Source organism: Bombina bombina, chromosome 4 (assembly GCF_027579735.1).
Source record: "Bombina bombina isolate aBomBom1 chromosome 4, aBomBom1.pri, whole genome shotgun sequence".
NCBI lineage: Eukaryota > Metazoa > Chordata > Amphibia > Anura > Bombinatoridae > Bombina > Bombina bombina.
In genome coordinates this window covers 569,298,911-569,325,258 of record NC_069502.1, presented here as the reverse complement: position 1 = coordinate 569,325,258, position 26,348 = coordinate 569,298,911, and the positions used below count along the sequence as shown (strand labels likewise).

The following is a 26,348-nucleotide window of genomic DNA, read 5'->3' as shown; positions in this document are numbered from 1 at the left end:
CTGACATCAGTTCTACCAAAGCTAAGTGCATTTGTTGTAAAATTGTAGAAATTATTCCACCGAATGTCATTTGTAATAGTTGTCATGATAAACTTTTACATGCAGATAGTGTTTCCATCAGTAATAGTACATTGCCAGTTGCAGTTCCTTCAACTTCTAATGTGCATGATATACCTGTAAATTTTAAAGAATTTATTTCTGATTCTATTATGAAGGCTTTGCATTTCCACCTTCTAATAAACGTAAAAGGTCTTTTAAAACTTCTCATTTAGCTGATGAAATTTCAAATGACCAACAACATAATAATTCATCCTCTTCTGATGAGGATCTATCTGAAATAGAAGACCCTTCCTCAGACACTGACAAATCTATCTATTTATTTAAAATAGAGTATATGCTTTCTTTATTAAAAGAAATGTTAATTACTTTGAATATTGAGATAACCAGTCCTATTGACGTTCAGTCTAATAAACGTTTAAATGCTGTTTTTAAACCTCCTGTGGTTTCCCCAGGGTTTTTTTCCATTCCTGAGGCTATTTCTGATATGATTTATAGGGAATGGAATAAGCCAGGTACTTCTTTTATTCCTTCTTCAAGGTTTAAAAAATTGTATCCTTTACCAGCAAAATCTATAGAGTTTTGGGAAAAAATCCCCAAAGTTGATGGGGCTATTTCTACTCTTGCTAAACATACCACTATTCCACTTGCTAAAACGTACCAGATAGATTCAGTGTCCATGACTGTGTCTCTAACAGACAAGAGACGTTTAAAATTGGTCGCAGCATGCCGGCGCCTTCAGTCTCAGTCATTCCCTTCAGTGGCTATGTGCATGGAAGTTTCAGGTCTCATGACTGCAGCATCGGACGCGATCCCCTTTGCTCGTTTTCACATGAGACTTCTACAGCTTTGTATGCTAAATCAATGGTGCAGGGATTATACAAAGATATCGCAATTAATATCCTTGAATCCCAATGTACGACACTCTCTGACATGGTGGATAGATCACCAATGTTTGGTTCAAGGGGCTTCTTTTGTTCGCCCAACCTGGACTGTGATCTTAACAGATGCAAGTCTTTCAGGTTGGGGAGCTGTTTGGGGATCTCTGACAGCACAAGGGGTTTGGAAATCTCAAGAGGCGAGATTACCAATAAATATTTTAGAACTCCGTGCAATTCTCAGCGCTCTTCAGTTCTGGCCTCTGCTAAAGAGAGAACCGTTAATTTGTTTTCAGACAGACAATATCACAACTGTGGCTTATGTCAATCATCAGGGTGGGACTCACAGTCCCCAAGCTATGAAAGAAGTATCTTGAATACTTGCTTGGGCTGAATCCAGCTCCTGTCTAATCTCTGAGGTGCATATCCCAGGTGTAGACAATTGAGAGGCGGATTATCTCAGCTGCCAGACTTTACATCCAGGGGAGTGGTCTCTCTATCCAGATGTGTGTTCTCAGATCGTTCAGATGTGGGGGCTTCCAGAGATAGATCTCATGGCCTCTCATCTAAACAAGAAACTTCCCAGATATCTATCCAGGTCCAGGGATGTTCAGGCGGAAGCAGTGGATGCGTTGACACTTCCTTGGTGTTATCATCCTGCTTACATCTTTCCGCCTCTAGTTCTCCTTCCAAGAGTGATCTCCAAAATCATCATAGAACAGTCTTTTGTGTTGCTGGTGGCTCCAGCATGGCCACACAGGTTTTGGTATGCGGATCTGGTTCGGATGTCCAGTTGCCCGCCTTGGCCACTTCCGTTACGGCCGGACCTACTATCTCAAGGTCCGTTTTTCCATCAGGATCTCAAATAATTAAATTTGAAGGTATGGAAATTGAACGCTTAGTTCTAAGTCATAGAGGTTTCTCTGACTCAGTGATTAATACTATGTTACAAGCTCGTAAATCTGTTTCTAGAAAGATTTATTATAGAGTTTGGAAGACTTGCATTTCATGGCGTTCTCGTAAATTCTCCTGGCCTTCTTTTAGAATTTCTAGAATTTTACAGTTTCTTCAGGATGGTTTGGATAAGGGTTTGTCTGCAAGTTCCTTGAAAGGACAAATCTCCGCTCTTTCTGTTTTATTTCACAGAAAGATTGCTATACTTCCTGATATATACTGTTTTGTACAGGCTTTAGTTCGTATTAAGCCTGTCATTAAGTCAATTTCTCCTCCTTGGAATCTTAATTTGGTTCTGAAGGCTTTACAGGCTCCATTTGAACCTATGCATTATTTGGACATTAAACTACTTTCTTGGAAAGTGTTGTTTCTTTTGGCCATCTCTACTGCTAGAAGAGTTTCTGAGCTATCTGCTCTTTCTTGTGAGTCTCCTTTTCTGATTTTTCATCAGGATAAGGCTGTTTTGCGGACTGATTTTCAATTTTTACCTAAGGTTGTGAATTCTAACAATATTAGTAGAGAAATTGTTGTCCCTTCCTTATGTCCTAAACCTAAGAATTCTTTGGATAGATCCTTAAATTCTTTGGATGTGGTAAGAGCTTTGAAATATTATGTGGAAGCTACAAAAGATTTCAGGAAGACTTCCAGTCTATTTGTTTTATTTTCTGGTCCTAGGAAAGGTCAGAAGGCTTCTGCTATATCCTTGGCTTCTTGGTTGAAACTTTTGATTCATCAAGCTTATTTAGAGTCGGGTCAGGCCCCGCCTCAGAATTACAGCTCATTCTACTAGATCAGTCTCCACTTCGTGGGCTTTTAAGAATGAAGCGTCATTTGATCAGATTTGCAAAGCGGCAACTTGGTCCTCTTTGCATACATTTACTAAATTCTACCGTTTTGATGTATTTGCTTCTTCGGGAAGCAGTTTTTGGTAGAAAAGTTCTTCAGGCAGCTGTTCCAGTTTGCTTCTTCTGCTTTTGATTTGTTTTTTTCTTTCAAAATGAAAATAAACTTATTTTTTTGGGTTGTGGATTAATTTTTCAGCGGAATATGGCTGTTTTTATTTTTATTCCCTCCCTCTCTAATGACTCTTGAGTGGAAGACTCCACATCTTGGGTATTGATATCCCATATGTCACTAGCTCATGGACTCTTGCAAATTACATGAAAGAAAACATAATTTATGTAAGAACTGATAAATTCATTTCTTTCATATTGGCAAGAGTCCATGAGGCCCACCCTTTTTATGGTGGTTATGATTTTTTGTATAAAGCACAATTATTTCCAAATTTCCTTTGTTGATGCTTTTTACTCCTTTCTTTATCACCCCACTGCTTGGCTATTCGTTAAACTGAATTGTGGGTGTGGTGAGGGGTGTATTTTTATAGGCATTTTGAGGTTTGGGAAACTATGCCCCTCCTGGTAGGATTGTATATCCCATATGTCACTAGCTCATGGACTCTTGCCAATATGAAAGAAATGAATTTATCAGGTAAGTTCTTACATAAATTATGTTTTTCATGTTCAACTAAGCTTTCGAGAGGACCTGTGGGCCCGTGAGGTGGGAAGGATTGTTTCAGTACTTATAGCCGGTCATAGATGACTGGGCAGGGCAGATTTCCGCTGCGTCACTATCTGAGATCTGTTTCATTAGAACTTAGTTTCCTTCCCTATGTGGTGGAGGGTGGGAGGGCTTAATGCCCCTTACCGCTATTGAGCAGTTTGGCCTTCATTTTTTAGGCCTCTGGATTTGTCCTTTTGGGCTTGATCCAACAGCTTGTACAGGATAGCTGTCTAGCATGCGTAAGGTTTGCAGTTTGAAACTTGTTGCAGCTCTTGACACCTTGCAGGTGTATGCGTAAGCTGTTTCTATTATTTCTAGATGCAGCTCTTACTCTTGACTGAGTTATAAGAGGCCTTTGGGTCTTCTTCCATTGCCTCTGAGTGAGTGGATCTCCTTTTAGGGATCAGTGTTTCCGGGTGATGGTTGATCCCTGCGTGGACTTTTGTTTAGCTCAGGGTTTTCCGGAGCTGGGTAGGCTTAGTGCCTTCTCTTCCTTGTGTCCTCTGCTTGTGCGGAAGTGTTAGGGAGACTAGTCCTGTTAGTAGGATTTTTTTTTATCTCTACGTATCCCTTGGTCGTCCTAAGGCTCTGAGAAGTATCTTCATACGACTTCTAGCCTTGCTCCTTGGAGCATTGGACTTTAGCTAGGGGTGGTTCCTTCCTTTTGGTCGGGGCTTTCAAGTTCTCACGCTATCTGGATTTTCTAGATATGCATCCATACCTGTACGTCTGGCTTCTTGGCCAGTTGGGGTATTGGTTTGCCTGAAATATTGGGTATCCGGACCTGTTTTTCTCCCAGAGACTTCTGGTTGCTGACGCTTCACTTGGCCTTTTTACTGACCCAGTCTGGGTGGTTTTGGAATCTTGGATCTCAGGGCTGGTCGGGGTGTTCCTCAGTAGTGGGAACTTGGGCTGTGTCCTTGCTTCGTCTACCTAACCTGATCATTGTTGGCCAGGTTTTCAGAGTATTTTTTACTCTCACAGAGTGGCCCATGTCATCTGGTGGTTAGCCGTGTGGCTTGAGCCTCAAGCGTGGTTGGTTCATATCCAGCTGCTGGCGTTGGATGACCAATTTTCTGGTTCTCCTTAGGGTTGCATTCCCCTGGTCAGCTTGCCAGTGTTCCCGTGGATTCCCTGCTCTGCTGGCTAATGGGTTGGCTGTGCCTCTGCTTAACAAACTACTTGTAGGAAGGTCCTTTTCTAGGACATCTGTGTTGGGAATTTCTCTTCCCATTAGCCGGTGTCTTCGGGCCTTGAGGACAGTTGTTGCCCTTCCGGCATCATCCCTTTTCATTAGGGGATATTCTCCTCCCTATGGAGATGGAGTACTTGCTTGGGGCTTCTCCTGAATGGGAGGTGGAAAGGTGGGAATGGTTCCCCCTGGGGTCTTGCTGGCTCCAAGCAGACTTGTTGGGCCTTTGATAGAACCTTAGGTCTTATAGTCTTGTCTGTTTCAGAGTCGGGTTGTACTTGTGCTCTGTGGGGATGGCTGTGCTATCCTTACGCTTGTTTGTGTACCTGTTTCGGGATTCTTTTGTCTTCCTGTCTTGGATCCCGGAGGCTGGGTTGGTCCAGCTGAGTGTGGGTCTGCAGGTCAGGATGGTCAAGCGGTCTGTGAAAATGCGTTTGCGCAGTCTCCTCTGGATGTGTGAGCTTTGTTGAGTCTATCCTGTTAGCTTAGTCTGCTAGGGTATAGATTTTCCTTTCAACTTGCGCCATTGATTAGAAGAGGGTTTACTCTTCCTTCGGGTTCTGAGGGTATACTCATCTTCTCGGGGGACCTTGATTGAGGTTTTGTGTTCCCCTTTTCAGGGACCTGTGTGTAGATTTTGGTTGTCTGGAACGTGCCCACTGTCAGGGGGTTACCTTTGTGGTCTTTTTCTTGCTTGACTGCTTTTTCTTCCTCGCAAGTAACCTCTGTGTCATCCTGTTGTGGATTCTGTGTTCTCAACTTGGGGTTTTTCACCTGGGTGTATTACATGCTTTTTCATGGTCGAATTCTTTGGTATTCTGTGGCTAGACTCTGGGAGGACTTTGCCTCTTCAGTTGCATTCCGTGCTTGCAGGATATTGGAGAGACGTCTGTTCTGTGTCTGTGCCCGGTCTTATCCTGGGTTTTGCTTGGTATAGGCCTCCTTTCCCTGTTTAGGCCCCTTTGGGTCTCTGTGAGCTGGGCTCACTCGTGGAGGTGTTGGTTTTTGTATTAGGGGACCTTTCGGTTTCCTTGGTTCTCCTTTGCCTTGTTCCCTTGGGGGTTTCGGCTGGTGTCTCCTTCATTTGTGGAGATGAGTGGTGGGGGACCGTTTTTTGGGCGACAGCGTCTCCTGGAGAACTGTTGGCTCAGTCAAGTCTGTTTGCGGTCTCTAGTTTGTCTTCGGGACTAACTGCAAGTCAGTGTCATTGGGGCTTTTCGTCTTAAAACGTTCTTGTCTTCCGACGAAGTGAGATTTTTTTTTATTGGGTAGAGGTTCAGGCCTGGTGCCCTCAGTATGGGCCGCCTATTGTAACCTCCCGTCTTGGCATTCAGTGTCCTCTATAGCTTGGGTATTGTTTTTCCAAAAGTAATGAATGCAGCTGTGGACTCTTTCTATTTAAGAAGAAAAACATAAATTATGCTTACCTGATAATTTCCTTTTCTTCTGATGGAAAGAGTCCACAGGTCCCCACCTGTAATTTTCTATGGGGCGTCCTTATATTCTTCTGGCACCTTTCACCCTTATATTTCTTCTACTGTTCCTTGTTCCTCGGCAGAATGACTGGGGTATGAGAGGATTGGGAGGAGTATTTAAGCCTTTGGCTGGGTTGCATTTGCCTTTTCCTGGTGGCCAGGTTCTTATTTCCCAAAAGTAATGAATGCAGCTGTGTACTCTTTCCATCAGAAGAAAAGGAAATTATCAGGTAAGCATAATTTATGTTTCTTTTTAAAGATACGATGAGTCCACGGGTTTCATCCTTACTTGTGGGATATCGCCTCCTGGTCAGCAGGAGGAGGCAAAGAGCACCACAGCAGAGCTGTATATATAGCTCCTCCCTCCCTTCCCTCCCACCCCAGTCATTCTCTTGGCCTGTGTTAGTGATGGGAAGAGGTAAAGTGAGGTGTTAGTTTAGATTCTTCAATCAAGAGTTTGTTTCTAAAATGGTACCATTGAGTGCTATTTTATTCAGGGTGTAGCCATATTCCTTGTCAGCCTCTAGAGTAGAGCTACAGGTGGCTTTTAAGCAATGGGAACTGGTGGGATTTTCAATTCTTTCTGCACCTCCCATACTATCTGCTGCCCTGCAGATGATGGTCTTAGCAGATATTATCTAAGACCCTGTTTATTCCCACAGAACTACAGGAGGAGGAGGAGGACCTCTTGATCGTGTGGGACAAGTCATGCTGTCGCTCAGCATAGAGTTATGTGCAGTCCTTTCATTTCTGGGACATAAATTAACTTAGAACAGACTGTCTTTTCTCATATCTTACGTGAGGGGTCATAAACTTTTATTGCTCAACACATTACATGTTCTTTGTGTGTAAGGATTTCCCTCATTACTCTGTGACTGTCATGTCAGACTGTAATCTTGCTATGACTGATAGCTCTGTTTGATGGGACTGTGGGTTTGACGCTGGGGATTCTGAATTTTGGAGTTTTGGTATTGGTACTCCGGTGTAAGCTGCTCTAGCTTTTGTCAGTGTGTTTGATGAGTGTATAACACATTTACTAGGGGTTTATTCTGACCGGCATTAGTTTGTGTCAGTTTCTTTAGCCGGCTTCTGACGAGGTTTCGTTGCCGCCCCTGAAGGGCGGGGCTTAACGTTCGCACGCTTGTGAAGCCGCACAGTTTTCTCTAGGAGATCCTGGCACCCGATAAGCAGTGCGCTTGAAGACTCCGGTGTTACTTAGACCGCATGGCTGAGTGTTAAACACAGGCGGTCTTAGGCACTTGCTGAACGAGTAGACGTAGTCGGTGTAACGTGGGGGCAGGTAGGCGCCTCAGCAGAGCTGTGGCGAGGATGTGCACTGTTAGTTTAGTCCTTGCAAGTGAATTGGATTAACGGTGAGAGTTATACACAGTTACTCTCTGTTTCAGACCTATCGGTCAGAGTGTTAAGGCAATACATTTTGGGTACTTTTATGTTTAAAGGCACAGTTACTCTGTTTTCAGGAGTTTTTGACAAGTCATATTAGGCTGTTCTCATATTTTCTAGGTTTTAAATACAACAGTTACATATTTAACAATACCACAACCAAAATTGCTTTTGCTTTTGTTTATTTATTATCATGGAAGATCTTCAAAGCATTACATTTTCCATGTGTTTGAATGCCAATGTGGAACCTCCTGTTACTTTTTGTCACTCTTGCACTGAGAGGGCATTACAGTTTAGAGAGCAAATTTTCTTTAATAAAAATTTGTCAAAAGCAGATGCTTCTCAGGGTTCTGCTAAGGAGATTCAGAGTATGCTGCAACTTTCTCCCCAAGCGTTACAGCCCTTAACGCCCGCTCAAGCGGCGCCCAGTTCCTCAGCAGCTTTTGCTGCGATCACACTGCAGGACATAGCTGCAGTTATGTCATCTACACTTTCAGAAGCGTTATCTGCCTTTCCCGTACTTAAAGGCAAACACAGTAGGAAGGATAACCACATGGTCAATACAACTTCTGATACTTTAATGGCGATCTCAGATGTACTCTCCCATGGCTCTGAATTGGAGGGTATGGAGGTCCTATCCAAGGGTGAACTTTCTGACTCAGGAAGTGTCTTACCTCAGACGGATTCAGATGTGGTTTCTTTCAGGTTTAAGCTTGAACACCTCCGCCTGTTATTGAGGGAGGTTTTGGTGACTCTGATGATTGTGATTCAATTGTGGTTCCTCCAGAGAAATTGAGTAAGTTGGACAGATATTTAGAGGTCCCTTCTTATTTTGATGTTTTTCCAGTTCTTAAGAGGACTTCAGAAATTATTGCTAAGGAATGGCAGAGACTGGGTATTCCATTTGCCCCTTCTCCTGTTTTCAAGAAAATGTACCCTATAGCTGACACTGTTAGGGACTCTTGGCAAATGGTCCCTAAGGTGGAGGGAGCTATTTCCACCTTGGCTAAACGAACTACTATCCCTATCAAGGATAGTTGTGCTTTCAAAGACCCTATGGATAAGAAATTAGAGGGTCTCCTTAAAAGGATCTATGTTCATCAGGGGTTGCTGTTACAACCAGCGGCCTGCATTGTTACGGTTACAAGTGCGGCAGCTTATTGGTTTGATGCTTTGGAAGAATCTCTTAAAACTGAGACCTATCTTGCATTTCTTCCAAAGAAGATTAAAGCTCTTAAATTAGTCTGAGCTCTCGGCATTACAATGTGATTCTCCTTATCTTATTTTCCATTTGGATAAGGTGGTGTTACGAACCAAACCTAGTTTTCTTCATAAGGTTGTTTCAGATAAAAATATTAATCAGGAAATTGTTGTTCCTTCCTTGTGTCCTAATCCTTCTTCTACGAAGGAGCGTCTGTTACTTAATTTGGACGTGGTCTGTGCTTTGAAGTTCTACTTACAGGCGACCAAGGATTTTCGTCAATTGTCATCCTTCTTTGTTGTTTTTTTCAGGGAAACGTAGGGGTCAGAAAACTATGGCTTCCTTTGGCTGAGTAGTATTATCAGTTTTGCATATGAGACTGCTGGATGGCAGCCTCCTGAACAAATTACGGCTCATTCTACTAGGGCTGTGGCTTCCTCATGGCCATTCAAAAATGATGCTTCTGTTGAACAGATTTGCAAAGATGCAACTTGGTTTTCTCTTCACACTTTTTCCAAATTTTCCAAATTTGATACTTTTGCCTCTGCTGAGGCTGTTTTTGGGAGGAAAGTTCTTCAAGCGGTGGTGCCTTCCGTTTAGGTTTCCTGTCTTGTCCCTCCCTTTTCCGTGTACTATTGCTTTGGTATTGTATCCCACAAGTAAGGATGAAATCCGTGGACTCTTATCTTTAAAATGAAAAGAAAATTTATACTTACCTGATAAATTTTGTTTCTTTTTAGATACGATGACTCCACGGCCCACCCTGTTCTCATAAGTCAGGTTGTTAATGTTTGTTAAACTCTGCACCTTGGCTTTTCCTTTCTCTTCCTAACTTCGGTTGAATGACTGGAGTGGGAGGGAAGGGAGGAGCTATATATACAGCTCTGCTGTGGTGCTCTTTGCCTCCTCCTGCTGACCAGGAGGCGATATCCCACAAGTAAGGATGAAAGCCGTGGACTCATCTTATCTAAAAAGAAACAAATTTATCAGGTAAGCATAAATTTTGCTTTTTTTTAATAATTATTGAATTTCCCTTGTAATCCCCTCAAGATGTAAACTCATTTCCAGACCAAGTGTTTCACCTGTTTGGAAATGAATAGGAGGGCCTATATGGTATAAAAACACCAAGGTTGAAGACATTGTATAGCGTTTATTGCTGGATTGTAAAATGGATTTTATCAAAGACTTTGTTTGAGTTGGTCTTTGAATAAAGCCTTTTATTTAATCCATCCTCTGAGTATACCACACTTTTTTCATCGCTTGGGCACGATTATACTGCCACTTGTGAAACTTTTCCCCGAGGTAACCGCAGGAAGATGAAAGATCAGATTACATACACCCAGGAACAAGATTGCCTAATCCCAGGGAGAGAGGAAAGGCGCCACCAATACACACAATTGCATCAAACAAAGCCGAACTGCTTGACTTTTTTTTATCTGTGTACCAGGAATGGCATAAAGTCACCCAACAGCAATGTTAGACTGGTGGAGAGCATCCCAAGACACACATAATAGATGTGATTGAAAATCAGGGTTATTCAACCAAATATTGATTTTCTGAACGCAGTTAAAATATTAGTATTGTGGTGTTTAAAAATGAACTTGTTTTCTTTTAATTTTTTTGAGGTCTGAAAACACTGCATTTATTTGAAGTTTTTGTCAGTTTTATACAATAAAACAAAAATGTCAATTTTGCTCTCATACCTATAAATGGCAAAACCGGAGAAACTTAATTTTGCAGTGATATATAGATATAGTTATAGGTTTCTGTGATGTAAAAAAATTAGACAAAGATAAATAATTTCAGAACATTTTTACACCTTTAATGTGACCTATAAACTACACAACTCAATTGAAACACAAACTGAAATCTTTAAGGTAGAGGGAAGTAAACACAAATAACTAAAATAATGTGGTTGCCTAAGTGTGCACACCCTCTTATAACTGGTGATGTAGCTGTGTTCAGAATTAAGCAATCACATTCAAAATCATGTTAAAGGGAAAGTCTACACCAGAATTGTTATTGTTTTAAAAGATAGATAATCCCTTTATTACCCATTTCCCAGTTTTGCATAACCAACACAGTTATAATATACTTTTAACCTCTGTAATTATCTTGTATCTAAGCCTCTGCAAACTGCCCCTTTATTTCAGTTCTTTTGACAGACTTGCAGTCTAGCCAATCAGTGCCTGCTCCCAGATAACTTCACCTCCACGAGCACAGTGTTATCTATATGAAATACGTGAACTAACACCCTCTAGTGGTGAAAAATTGTTAAAATGTATTCTGAAAAGAGGTGGCCTTCAAGGTCTAAGAAATTAGCATATGAACCTCCTAGGTTAAGCTTTCAACTAAGAATACCAAGAGAACAAAGCAAAATTGGTGATAAAAGTAAATTGGAAAATTGTTTAAAATGACATGCCCTATCTGAATCATGAATGTTTATTTTGGCCTAGACTGTCCCTTTAAATAAGAGTCATCACACACCTGCCATCATTTAAAGTGCCTCTTATTAACCCTGAATAAAGTTCAGCTGTTCTAGCAAGTCTTTCCTGACATTTTCTTAGTCACGTCCTACACAAAAGCCATGGTCCGCAGAGAGCTTCCAAAGCATCAGAGGGATCTTATTGTTATAAGGTATCAGTCAGGAGAAGGGCACAAAAGAATTTCCAAGGCATTAGATATACCATGGAACACAGTGAAGACAGTCATCAAGTGGAGAACATATGGCACAACAGTGACATTACCAAGAACTGGATGTCCCTCCAAAATTGATGAAAAGACAAAAACTGGTCTGGGAGGCTACCAAGAGGCCTACAGCAACATTAAAGGAGCTGCAGGAATATCTGGCAAGTACTGGCTGTGTAGTACATGTGACAACAATCTCCCGTATTCTTCATATGTGTGGGCTTTGGGGTAGACGGCAAGACGGAAGCCTTTTCTTATGAAGAGAAACATCCAAGCACAGCTAAATTGAGCAAAAACACATCTGAAGTCTCCCAAAAGCATGTGAGAAAAGGTGTTCTGGTCTGATGAAACAAAGGTTGAACTTTTTGGCAATAATTCCAAAAGATGTGTTTTGTGCAAAAACAACACTGCACATCACTAAAAGAACACCATACCCACAGCTGGAACTGGGGCATTATTCAAGGTAGAGGGAATTATGAACAGTTCCAAATACCAGACAATATTGGCACAAAACCTTCAGGTTTCTGCTAGAAAGCTGAACATGAAGAGGAACTTCATCTTTCAGCATAACTACCCAAAACATACATCCAAATTAACAAAGGAATGGCTTCACCAGAAGAAGATTAAAGTTTTGGAATGATCTGAAGAGGGCTGTTCACAGGAGATGCCCTCACAATCTGACAGATTTGAAGTGTTTTTGCAAAGAAGAGTGGGCAAATCTTGCCAAATCAGGATGTGCCATGCTGATAGACTCATACCCAAAAAGACTGTGTGTTGTAATAAAATCAAAGGGTGCTTCAACAAAGTATTAGTTTAATGGTGTTCACACTTATGCAACCATATTATTTTATTTCTTTAGTTTTACTTCCCTTCACCTAAAAGATTTCAGTTTGTTTTTCAGTTGAGTTGCATAGTTTATAGGTCACATTAAAGGTGGAAAAAGCTCTGAAATGATTTATCTTTGTCTCATTTTTTTACATCACAGAAACCTGCCATTTTAACAGGGGTGTGTAGACTTTTTATATCCTGTGTGTGTGTGTGTGTGTGTGTGTGTGTGTGTGTGTGTGTGGATATAGAGATATGTATGTATATACACATTTTTTTTTTTTTTTTTTTAAATCTCTCTCCTTTTCTTTGCAGGGCTTTTGTCTTGGCTTCCTGACGCAACTAGACAGAGCTTCCCACTCTACAGTTCAAAATCTGATAACTCGTCATATTATTCAGGGAAACATAAAGAACCTCTTTAAGCAGGTATTGAACATTTGAGTACTTTTTATTAGGAATGCTGCACATAGTTAGACTTAAAACAAGGCTTGATACATTTGTTTTCTGCATCTGAGGAAACCCAACAATTTGTAGACAGAAATTATTTAAAGGGACATGAAACCCAAAATTTTTCTTTCATGATTTAGATAGAGAATACAATTTTAAACAACTTTATTTGCTTCCATCTCTTGTTATCCTTTGCTGAAAGGTTTATCTAGGTAAGCTCGGGAGCAGCAAAGGTTCTAGCTGCTGATTGGTGGCTGCATATATATTGATTGTCATTGGCTCACCCATGTCTTCAGTTATAAACCAGTACTGTGTTTTGCTGCTCCTTCAACAAATTATACCAAGTGAATGAAACTAATTTATATAAAAGTAAATTAGAAAGTTGTTTAAAATTGTATTCTCTATCTGAATCATGAAATTAAATTTGAGTTTCATATCCCTTTAAGGTTCAGCAAAGAAAGAAGAAAATAGGTAAACGAGTAAAAAGAACACCTTAAAGAATGGCCTTGCCGCACACAAAATAAAGTAATTTTTTTATTACAGCATACCAGAGACCCAACAATCAAAATACATATATAAAGATTTCTGTAAAAAAAACGATATAACTTTATTTTGTGTGCGTCAAGGCCATTGTTTAAGGTGTTTTTTCATTTGTTCACCTACTTTCTTTTTTTCTTTGTTGAACCATAGATTTATTGTGGCCGTGAGCACCAAGGAATGTTTAAAAGATTTTCTTGGGTAATATATAGTCACCATCAACAGTTATATTGATGTTTGATTTATTATTTACTTTACATATAAAAACACACACACACACTTTATTTTGTATATGTGTGAGCTTGTAACTGTTTTGTTTCTAGTCTGAATTCTGGGGTATGGTTCAGATATTCTATATTTCTACCATTTTTGATCTAAAGACAGAAAACTTTTGTATATAAAGAGAAAGATAATACTGTCTGCACTGCCTTCAAGCTCAGTACATTTAAATGGGTTTATGGTTTTAATAAGCAAAAAAACAGCTATTTCATATAGAAAAAACATCATGAAGGAGCATTTTTCCTTGCATTTTAAAACTCTGCAGCTTGTATAACAAGTCATTGGAAACATATTAAAAAAAAAAATACAATCTTACAGTACATTATACTTCTGAGATACCTGTCGTTGGGTATTAGTTTTAGTTTTTTTGGTCATATTTTTTGGGGTTTGTTTTGTCCAGCATTATATATTTAGTTTCTCAACTATTGTCTATTTTATGACCACTTTTAAATTTGCATTGCTTTCCAACCAGGTCATTAACTTTTCTTTTGTTCAATGTTAAGTGTCTCTTTTCTCCAACATAGGTGTGTCCGGTCCACGGCGTCATCCTTACTTGTGGGATATTCTCTTCCCCAACAGGAAATGGCAAAGAGACCAGCAAAGCTGGTCACATGATCCCTCCTAGGCTCCGCCTACCCCAGTCATTCTCTTTGCCGTTGCACCGGCAACATCTCCACGGAGATGGTTAAGAGTTTTTTGGTGTTTAAATGTAGTTTTTATCCTTCAATCAAGTGTTTGTTATTTTAAAATAGTGCTGGTATGTACTATTTACTCTGAAACAGAAAAGAGATGAAGATTTCTGTTTGTAAGAGGAAGATGATTTTAGCAAACGTTACTAAAATCGATTGCTGTTTCCACACAGGACTGTTGAGATGAAGTAACTTCAGTTGGGGGAAACAGTTGGCAGACTTTTCTGCTTGAGGTATGACTGGCCACATTTCTAACAAGACTTTGTAATGCTGGAAGGCTGTCATTTCCCCTATGGGGACCGGTAAGCCATTTTCTTAGATTAAGTAAAAGAATAAAGGGCTTTATAAGGGCTTAAAAAACTGGTAGACATTTTTCTGGGCTAAAACGATTACTTTGCTAAGCATATTTGGCAGATTATAACTCTTAATAGTTATTATAATCTTGGGGATTGTTGTTAAAAAACGGCAGGTACTGTATTGGACACCTTTTTCAGATGGGGGCCTTTTCTAGTCATAGGCAGAGCCTCATTTCTCCAACATAGGTGTGTCCGGTCCACGGCGTCATCCTTACTTGTGGGATATTCTCTTCCCCAACAGGAAATGGCAAAGAGCCCAGCAAAGCTGGTCACATGATCCCTCCTAGGCTCCGCCTTCCCCAGTCATTCTCTTTGCCGTTGTACAGGCAACATCTCCACGGAGATGGCTTAGAGTTTTTTGGTGTTTAACTGTAGTTTTTATTATTCAATCAAGAGTTTATTTTAAAATAGTGCTGGTATGTACTATTTACTCTGAAACAGAAAAGAGATGAAGATTTCTGTTTGTAAGAGGAAAATGATTTTAGCAACCGTTACTAAAATCGATGGCTGTTTCCACACAGGACTGTTGAGAGGAATTAACTTCAGTTGGGGGAAACAGCGAGCAGACTTTTGCTGCTTGAGGTATGACACATTTCTAACAAGACGATGTAATGCTGGAAGCTGTCATTTTCCCCATGGGATCCGGTAAGCCATTTTTATTACATAAAGAAAAAAAGGGCTTCACATGGGCTTTTAAGACTGTAGACATTTTCTGGGCTAAAACGATTGATATATAAGCATATTTTATACTTCATAGCTTTGAGGAATTATTTTATTCTTGGGAATTATGTAAAATAACCGGCAGGCACTGTATTGGACACCTTATTCTCTAGGGGCTTTCCCTAATCATAGGCAGAGCCTCATTTTCGCGCCTCTATTGCGCACTTGTTTTTGGGAAGCATGACATGCAGATGCATGTGTGAGGAGCTCTGATACATAGAAAAGACTTTCTGAAGGCGTCATTTGGTATCGTATTCCTCTTTGGGCTTGGTTGGGTCTCAGCAAAGCAGATACCAGGGACTGTAAAGGGGTTAAATATAAAAACGGCTCCGGTTCCGTTATTTTAAGGGTTAAAGCTTTCAAATTTGGTGTGCAATACTTTTAAGGCTTTAAGACACTGTGGTGAAATTTTGGTGAATTTTGAACAATTCCTTCATACTTTTTCACATTTGCAGTAATAAAGTGTGTTCAGTTTAAAATTTAAAGTGACAGTAACGGTTTTATTTTAAAACGTTTTTTGTACTTTGTTATCAAGTTTATGCCTGTTTAACATGTCTGAACTACCAGATAGACTGTGTTCTGTATGTGGGGAAGCCAAGGTTCCTTCTCATTTAAATAGATGTGATTTATGTGACACAAAATTTAGAGAAAATGATGCCCAAGATGATTCCTCAAGTGAGGGGAGTAAGCATGGTACTGCATCATCCCCTCCTTCGTCTACACCAGTCTTGCCCACACAGGAGGCCCCTAGCACATCTAGTGCGCCAATACTCCTTACTATGCAACAATTAACGGCTGTAATGGATAATTCTATCAAAAACATTTTAGCCAAAATGCCCACTTATCAGCGAAAGCGCGACTGCTCTGTTTTAGAAAATACTGAAGAGCATGAGGACGCTGATGATATTGGTTCTGAAGTGCCCCTACACCAGTCTGAGGGGGCCAGGGAGGTTTTGTCTGAGGGAGAAATTTCAGATTCAGGGAAAATTTCTCAACAAGCTGAACCTGATGTGATTACATTTAAATTTAAATTGGAACATCTCCGCGCTCTGCTTAAGGAGGTGTTATCTACTCTGGATGATTGTGAGAATTTGGTCATTCCAGAGAAATTATGTAAAATGGACAAGTTCCTAGAGGTCCCGGGGCCCCCCGAAGCTTTTCCTATACCCAAGCGGGTGGCGGACATTGTAAATAAAGAATGGGAAAGGCCCGGCATACCTTTCGTCCCTCCCCCTATATTTAAGAAATTGTTTCCTATGGTCGACCCCAGAAAGGACTTATGGCAGACAGTCCCCAAGGTCGAGGGGGCGGTTTCTACTCTAAACAAACGCACCACTATACCCATAGAAGATAGTTGTGCCTTCAAAGATCCTATGGATAAAAAATTAGAGGGTTTGCTTAAAAAGATGTTTGTTCAGCAAGGTTACCTTCTACAACCAATTTCATGCATTGTTCCTGTCACTACAGCAGCGTGTTTCTGGTTCGATGAACTAGAAAAGGCGCTCAATAAAGATTCTTCTTATGAGGAGATTTTGGACAGAATTCATGCTCTCAAATTGGCTAACTCTTTCACCCTAGACGCCACTTTGCAATTGGCTATATTAGCGGCGAAAAATTCTGGGTTTGCTATTGTGGCGCGCAGAGCGCTTTGGCTAAAATCTTGGTCAGCGGATGCGTCTTCCAAGAACAAATTGCTTAACATTCCTTTCAAGGGGAAAACGCTGTTTGGCCCTGACTTGAAAGAGATTATTTCTGATATCACTGGGGGCAAGGGCCACGCCCTTCCTCAGGATAGGTCTTTCAAGGCCAAAAATAAACCTAATTTCTCCAACATAGGTGTGTCCGGTCCACGGCGTCATCCTTACTTGTGGGATATTCTCTTCCCCAACAGGAAATGGCAAAGAGCCCAGCAAAGCTGGTCACATGATCCCTCCTAGGCTCCGCCTACCCCAGTCATTCTCTTTGCCGTTGTACAGGCAACATCTCCACGGAGATGGCTTAGAGTTTTTTAGTGTTTAACTGTAGTTTTTATTATTCAATCAAGAGTTTGTTATTTTGAAATAGTGCTGGTATGTACTATTTACTCAAACAGAAAAGAGATGAAGATTTCTGTTTGTATGAGGAAAATGATTTTAGCACCGTCACTAAAATCCATGGCTGTTCCACACAGGACTGTTGAGAGCAATTAACTTCAGTTGGGGGAACAGTGAGCAGTCTCTTGCTGCTTGAGGTATGACACATTCTAACAAGACGATGTAATGCTGGAAGCTGTCATTTTCCCTATGGGATCCGGTAAGCCATGTTTATTAAGATCGTAAATAAGGGCTTCACAAGGGCTTATTAAGACTGTAGACTTTATCTGGGCTAAATCGATTCATTTTTAACACATATTTAGCCTTGAGGAATCATTTAATCTGGGTATTTTGATATAATAATATCGGCAGGCACTGTTTTAGACACCTTATTCTTTAGGGGCTTTCCCAAATCATAGGCAGAGCCTCATTTTCGTGCCGGTGTTGCGCACTTGTTTTTGAGAGGCATGACATGCAGTCGCATGTGAGAGGAGCTCTGATACTTAGAAAAGACTTTCTGAAGGCGTCATTTGGTATCGTATTCCCCTTTGGGCTTGGTTGGGTCTCAGCAAAGCAGATACCAGGGACTGTAAAGGGGTTAAAGTTAAAAACGGCTCCGGTTCCGTTATTTTAAGGGTTAAAGCTTCCAAATTTGGTGTGCAATACTTTTAAGGCTTTAAGACACTGTGGTGAAAATTTGGTGAATTTTGAACAATTCCTTCATGTTTTTTCGCAATTGCAGTAATAAAGTGTGTTCAGTTTAAAATTTAAAGTGACAGTAACGGTTTTATTTTAAAACGTTTTTTGTACTTTGTTATCAAGTTTATGCCTGTTTAACATGTCTGAACTACCAGATAGACTGTGTTCTGAATGTGGGGAAGCCAGAATTCCTATTCATTTAAATAAATGTGATTTATGTGACAATGACAATGATGCCCAAGATGATTCCTCAAGTGAGGGGAGTAAGCATGGTACTGCATCATTCCCTCCTTCGTCTACACGAGTCTTGCCCACTCAGGAGGCCCCTAGTACATCTAGCGCGCCAATACTCCTTACTATGCAACAATTAACGGCTGTAATGGATAATTCTGTCAAAAACATTTTAGCCAAAATGAACACTTATCAGCGTAAGCGCGACTGCTCTGTTTTAGATACTGAAGAGCATGACGACGCTGAAAATAATGGTTCTGAAGGGCCCCTAACCCAGTCTGATGGGGCCAGGGAGGTTTTGTCTGAGGGAGAAATTACTGATTCAGGGAACATTTCTCAACAAGCTGAACCTGATGTGATTACGTTTAAATTTAAGTTGGAACATCTCCGCATTCTGCTTAAGGAGGTATTATCCACTCTGGATGATTGTGACAAGTTGGTCATCCCAGAGAAACTATGTAAAATGGACAAGTTCCTAGAGGTCCCGGGGCTCCCAGAAGCTTTTCCTATACCCAAGCGGGTGGCGGACATTGTTAATAAAGAATGGGAAAGGCCCGGTATTCCTTTCGTCCCTCCCCCCATATTTAAAAAATTGTTTCCTATGGTCGACCCCAGAAAGGACTTATGGCAGACGGTCCCCAAGGTCGAGGGAGCGGTTTCCACTTTAAACAAACGCACCACTATACCCATAGAGGATAGTTGTGCTTTCAAAGATCCTATGGATAAAAAATTAGAAGGTTTACTTAAAAAGATGTTTGTTCAGCAGGGTTACCTTCTACAACCAATTTCATGCACTGTCCCTGTCGCTACAGCCGCATGTTTCTGGTTCGATGAGCTGATAAAGGCGGTCGATAGTGATTCTCCTCCTTATGAGGAGATTATGGACAGAATCAATGCTCTCAAATTGGCTAATTCTTTCACCCTAGACGCCACTTTGCAATTGGCTAGGTTAGCGGCTAAGAATTCTGGGTTTGCTATTGTGGCGCGCAGAGCGCTTTGGTTGAAATCTTGGTCGGCTGATGCGTCTTCCAAGAACAAGCTACTTAACATTCCTTTCAAGGGGAAAACGCTGTTTGGCCCTGACTTGAAAGAGATTATCTCTGATATCACTGGGGGTAAGGGCCACGCCCTTCCTCAGGATCGGCCTTTCAAGGCAAAAAATAAACCTAATTTTCGTCCCTTTCGTAGAAACGGACCAGCCCAAAGTGCTACGTCCTCTAAGCAAGAGGGTAATACTTCTCAAGCCAAGCCAGCTTGGAGACCAATGCAAGGCTGGAACAAGGGAAAGCAGGCCAAGAAACCTGCCACTGCTACCAAGACAGCATGAAATGTTGGCCCCCGATCCGGGACCGGATCTGGTGGGGGGCAGACTCTCTCTCTTCGCTCAGGCTTGGGCAAGAGATGTTCTGGATCCTTGGGCGCTAGAAATAGTCTCCCAAGGTTATCTTCTGGAATTCAAGGGGCTTCCCCCAAGGGGGAGGTTCCACAGGTCTCAGTTGTCTTCAGACCACATAAAAAGACAGGCATTCTTACATTGTGTAGAAGACCTGTTAAAAATGGGAGTGATTCATCCTGTTCCATTAAGAGAACAAGGGATGGGGTTCTACTCCAATCTGTTCATAGTTCCCAAAAAAGAGGGAACGTTCAGACCAATCTTAGATCTCAAGATCTTAAACAAGTTTCTCAAGGTTCCATCGTTCAAGATGGAAACCATTCGAACTATTCTTCCTTCCATCCAGGAAGGTCAATTCATGACCACGGTGGATTTAAAGGATGCGTATCTACATATTCCTATCCACAAGGAACATCATCGGTTCCTAAGGTTCGCATTCCTGGACAAGCATTACCAGTTCGTGGCGCTTCCTTTCGGATTAGCCACTGGTCCAAGGATTTTCACAAAGGTACTAGGGTCCCTTCTAGCGGTGCTAAGACCAAGGGGCATTGCTGTAGTACCTTACTTGGACGACATTCTGATTCAAGCGTCGTCCCTTCCTCAAGCAAAGGCTCACACGGACATTGTCCTGGCCTTTCTCAGATCTCACGGATGGAAAGTGAACGTGGAAAAGAGTTCTCTATCTCCGTCAACAAGGGTTCCCTTCTTGGGAACAATAATAGACTCCTTAGAAATGAGGATTTTTCTGACAGAGGCCAGAAAAACAAAACTTCTAGACTCTTGTCGGATACTTCATTCCGTTCCTCTTCCTTCCATAGCGCAGTGCATGGAAGTGATCGGTTTGATGGTAGCGGCAATGGACATAGTTCCTTTTGCGCGCATTCATCTAAGACCATTACAACTGTGCATGCTCAGTCAGTGGAATGGGGACTATACAGACTTGTCTCCGAAGATACAAGTAAATCAGAGGACCAGAGACTCACTCCGTTGGTGGTTGTCCCTGGACAACCTGTCACAAGGGATGACATTCCGCAGACCAGAGTGGGTCATTGTCACGACCGACGCCAGTCTGATGGGCTGGGGCGCGGTCTGGGGATCCCTGAAAGCTCAGGGTCTTTGGTCTCGGGAAGAATCTCTTCTACCGATAAATATTCTGGAACTGAGAGCGATATTCAATGCTCTCAAGGCTTGGCCTCAGCTAGCGAGGGCCAAGTTCATACGGTTTCAATCAGACAACATGACAACTGTTGCGTACATCAACCATCAGGGGGGAACAAGGAGTTCCCTAGCGATGGAAGAAGTGACCAAAATCATTCTATGGGCGGAGTCTCACTCCTGCCACCTGTCTGCTATCCACATCCCAGGAGTGGAAAATTGGGAAGCGGATTTTCTGAGTCGTCAGACATTGCATCCGGGGGAGTGGGAACTCCATCCGGAAATCTTTGCCCAAGTCACTCAGCTGTGGGGCATTCCAGACATGGATCTGATGGCCTCTCGTCAGAACTTCAAAGTTCCTTGCTACGGGTCCAGATCCAGGGATCCCAAGGCGGCTCTAGTGGATGCACTAGTAGCACCTTGGACCTTCAAACTAGCTTATGTGTTCCCGCCGTTTCCTCTCATCCCCAGGCTGGTAGCCAGGATCAATCAGGAGAGGGCGTCGGTGATCTTGATAGCTCCTGCGTGGCCACGCAGGACTTGGTATGCAGATCTGGTGAATATGTCATCGGCTCCACCTTGGAAGCTACCTTTGAGACGAGACCTTCTTGTTCAGGGTCCGTTCGAACATCCGAATCTGGTTTCACTCCAGCTGACTGCTTGGAGATTGAACGCTTGATCTTATCGAAGCGAGGGTTCTCAGATTCTGTTATCGATACTCTTGTTCAGGCCAGAAAGCCTGTAACTAGAAAGATTTACCACAAAATTTGGAAAAAATATATCTGTTGGTGTGAATCTAAAGGATTCCCTTGGGACAAGGTTAAGATTCCTAAGATTCTATCCTTCCTTCAAGAAGGATTGGAAAAAGGATTATCTGCAAGTTCCCTGAAGGGACAGATTTCTGCCTTGTCTGTGTTACTTCACAAAAAGCTGGCAGCTGTGCCAGATGTTCAAGCCTTTGTTCAGGCTCTGGTTAGATTTAAGCCTGTTTACAAACCTTTGACTCCTCCTTGGAGTCTCAATTTAGTTCTTTCAGTTCTTCAGGGGGTTCCGTTTGAACCCTTACATTCCGTTGATATTAAGTTGTTATCTTGGAAAGTTTTGTTTTTAGTTGCAATTTCTTCTGCTAGAAGAGTTTCAGAATTATCTGCTCTGCAGTGTTCTCCTCCTTATCTGGTGTTCCATGCAGATAAGGTGGTTTTACGTACTTAACCTGGTTTTCTTCCAAAAGTTGTTTCTAACAAAAACATTAACCAGGAGATTATCGTACCTTCTCTGTGTCCGAAACCAGTTTCTAAGAAGGAACGTTTGTTGCACAATTTGGATGTTGTTCGCGCTCTAAAATTCTATTTAGATGCTACAAAGGATTTTAGACAAACATCTTCCTTGTTTGTTGTTTATTCCGGTAAAAGGAGAGGTCAAAAAGCAACTTCTACCTCTCTCTCTTTTTGGATTAAAAGCATCATCAGATTGGCTTACGAGACTGCCGGACGGCAGCCTCCCGAAAGAATCACAGCTCATTCCACTAGGGCTGTGGCTTCCACATGGGCCTTCAAGAACGAGGCTTCTGTTGATCAGATATGTAGGGCAGCGACTTGGTCTTCACTGCACACTTTTACCAAATTTTACAAGTTTGATACTTTTGCTTCTTCTGAGGCTATTTTTGGGAGAAAGGTTTTGCAAGCCGTGGTGCCTTCCATTTAGGTGACCTGATTTGCTCCCTCCCTTCATCCGTGTCCTAAAGCTTTGGTATTGGTTCCCACAAGTAAGGATGACGCCGTGGACCGGACACACCTATGTTGGAGAAAACAGAATTTATGTTTACCTGATAAATTACTTTCTCCAACGGTGTGTCCGGTCCACGGCCCGCCCTGGTTTTTTTAATCAGGTCTGATAATTTATTTTCTTTAACTACAGTCACCACGGTACCATATGGTTTCTCCTATGCAAATATTCCTCCTTAACGTCGGTCGAATGACTGGGGTAGGCGGAGCCTAGGAGGGATCATGTGACCAGCTTTGCTGGGCTCTTTGCCATTTCCTGTTGGGGAAGAGAATATCCCACAAGTAAGGATGACGCCGTGGACCGGACACACCGTTGGAGAAAGTAATTTATCAGGTAAACATAAATTCTGTTTTTCGTCCCTTTCGCAGAAACGGACCAGCCCCAAGTGCTACGTCCTCTAAGCAAGAGGGTAATACTTCTCAAGCCAAGCCAGCCTGGAGGCCAATGCAAGGCTGGAACAAAGGTAAGCAGGCCAAGAAACCTGCCACTGCTACCAAGACAGCATGAGATGTTGGCCCCCGATCCGGGACCGGATCTGGTGGGGGGCAGACTCTCTCTTCGCTCAGGCTTGGGCAAGAGATGTTCTGGATCCTTGGGCGCTAGAAATAGTCTCCCAAGGTTATCTTCTGGAATTCAAGGGGCTTCCCCCAAGGGGGAGGTTCCACAGGTCTCAATTGTCTTCAGACCACATAAAAAAACAGGCATTCTTACATTGTGTAGAAGACCTGTTAAAAATGGGAGTGATTCATCCTGTTAGATTAGGAGAACAAGGGATGGGGTTCTACTCCAATCTGTTCGTAGTTCCAAAAAAAGAGGGAACATTCAGACCAATCTTAGATCTCAAGATCCTAAACCAGTTTCTCAAGGTTCCATCGTTCAAAATGGAAACCATTCGAACAATTCTTCCTTCCATCCAGGAAGGTCAATTCATGACCACGGTGGATTTAAAGGATGCGTATCTACATATTCCTATCCACAAGGAACATCATCGGTTCCTAAGGTTCGCATTTCTGGACAAGCATTACCAGTTTGTGGCACTTCCGTTCGGATTAGCCACTGCTCCAAGAATTTTCACAAAGGTACTAGGGTCCCTTCTAGCGGTGCTAAGACCAAGGGGCATTGCAGTAGTACCTTACTTGGACGACATACTGATTCAAGCGTCGTCCCTTCCACAAGCAAAGGCTCACACGGACATTGTCCTGGCCTTTCTCAGATCTCACGGGTGGAAAGTGAACGTAGAAAAAAGTTCTCTATCTCCGTCAACAAGGGTTCCCTTCTTGGGAACAATAATAGCCTCCTTAGAAATGAGGATTTTTCTGACAGAGGCCAGAAAATCAAAACTTCTAAACTCTTGTCAAATACTTCATTCTGTTCCTCTTCCTTCCATAGCGCAGTGCATGGAAGTAATAGGTTTGATGGTAGCGACAATGGACATAGTTCCTTTTGCGCGAATTCATCTAAGACCATTACAACTGTGCATGCTCAGTCAGTGGAATGGGGACTATACAGACTTGTCTCCGACGATACAAGTAGATCAGAGGACCAGAGATTCACTCCGTTGGTGGCTGTCCCTGGACAACCTGTCACAGGGGATGAGCTTCCGCAGACCAGAGTGGGTCATTGTCACGACCGACGCCAGTCTGGTGGGCTGGGGCGCGGTCTGGGGACCCCTGAAAGCTCAGGGTCTTTGGTCTCGGGAAGAATCTCTTCTCCCGATAAATATTCTGGAACTGAGAGCGATATTCAATGCTCTCAAGGCTTGGCCTCAGCTAGCAAAGGCCAAGTTCATACGGTTTCAATCAGACAACATGACGACTGTTGCGTACATCAACCATCAGGGGGGAACAAGGAGTTCACTGGCGATGGAAGAAGTGACCAAAATCATTCAATGGGCGGAGACTCACTCCTGCCACTTGTCTGCAATCCACATCCCAGGAGTGGAAAATTGGGAAGCGGATTTTCTGAGTCGTCAGACATTTCATCCGGGGGAGTGGGAACTCCATCCGGAAATCTTTGCCCAAATTACTCAATTGTGGGGCATTCCAGACATGGATCTGATGGCCTCTCGTCAGAACTTCAAGGTTCCTTGCTACGGTTCCAGATCCAGGGATCCCAAGGCGACTCTAGTAGATGCACTAGTAGCACCTTGGACCTTCAAACTAGCTTATGTATTCCCGCCGTTTCCTCTCATTCCCAGGCTTGTAGCCAGGATCAATCAGGAGAGGGCTTCGGTGATCTTGATAGCTCCTGCGTGGCCACGCAGGACTTGGTATGCAGACCTGGTGAATATGTCATCGGCTCCACCATGGAAGCTACCTTTGAGACAGGACCTTCTTGTTCAAGGTCCATTCGAACATCCGAATCTGGTTTCCCTCCAACTGACTGCTTGGAGATTGAACGCTTGATTTTATCAAAGCGTGGGTTTTCAGATTCTGTAAACTCTGATTCAGGCTAGAAAGCCTGTAACTAGAAAGATTTATCATAAAATATGGAAAAAATATATCTGTTGGTGTAAATCTAAAGGATTCCCATGGAACAAGATAAAAATTCCTAAGATTCTATCCTTTCTACAAGAAGGTTTGGAGAAAGGATTATCTGCAAGTTCTCTGAAGGGACAGATCTCTGCTTTATCTGTTCTACTTCACAAAAGGCTGGCAGCTGTGCCAGACGTTCAAGCGTTTGTTCAGGCTCTGGTTAGAATCAAGCCTGTTTACAGACCTTTGACTCCTCCCTGGAGTCTAAATCTAGTTCTTTCAGTTCTTCAAGGGGTTCCGTTTGAACCCTTACATTCCGTAGATATTAAGTTATTATCTTGGAAAGTTTTGTTTTTGGTTGCAATTTCTTCTGCTAGAAGAGTTTCAGAATTATCTGCTCTGCAGTGTTCTCCTCCTTATCTGGTGTTCCATGCAGATAAGGTGGTTTTGCGTACTAAGCCTGGTTTTCTTCCGAAAGTTGTTTCCAACAAAAATATTAACCAGGAGATAGTTGTACCTTCTTTGTGTCCGAATCCAGTTTCAAAGAAGGAACGTTTGTTACACAATTTGGACGTAGTCCGTGCTCTAAAATTCTATTTAGAGGCTACTAAAGATTTCAGACAAACATCTTCTTTGTTTGTTTGTTGTTTATTCTGGTAAAAGGAGAGGTCAAAAAGCAACTTCTACCTCTCTTTCTTTTTGGCTTAAAAGCATTATCCGATTGGCTTATGAGACTGCCGGACGGCAGCCTCCTGAAAGAATCACAGCTCACTCCACTAGGGCTGTGGCTTCCACATGGGCCTTCAAGAACGAGGCTTCTGTTGACCAGATATGTAAGGCAGCGACTTGGTCTTCACTGCACACTTTTGCCAAATTTTACAAATTTGATACTTTTGCTTCTTCGGAGGCTATTTTTGGGAGAAAGGTTTTGCAAGCCGTGGTGCCTTCCATTTAGGTGACCTGATTTGCTCCCTCCCTTCATCCGTGTCCTAAAGCTTTGGTATTGGTTCCCACAAGTAAGGATGACGCCGTGGACCGGACACACATATGTTGGAGAAAACAGAATTTATGCTTACCTGATAAATTACTTTCTCCAACGGTGTGTCCGGTCCACGGCCCGCCCTGGTTTTTTTTTTTTTTTAATCAGGTCTGATGAATTATTGTTTCTAACTACAGTCACCACGGTATCATATGGTTTCTCCTATGCATATTTCCTCCTGTACGTCGGTCGAATGACTGGGGTAGGCGGAGCCTAGGAGGGATCATGTGACCAGCTT

At 42.2% G+C, this 26,348-nt stretch overlaps 1 protein-coding gene across 1 annotated transcript in view; it reads left to right on the top strand.

Moving 5' to 3' along the window:
- Positions 1-26,348, top strand: part of MDN1 (midasin AAA ATPase 1) — a 1,255,339-nt gene that overhangs the window by 153,699 nt on the left and 1,075,292 nt on the right. Inside the window, 1 exon segment of the mRNA XM_053710546.1 lies at positions 12,550-12,660. Coding sequence (XP_053566521.1) covers positions 12,550-12,660 — 111 coding nt within the window.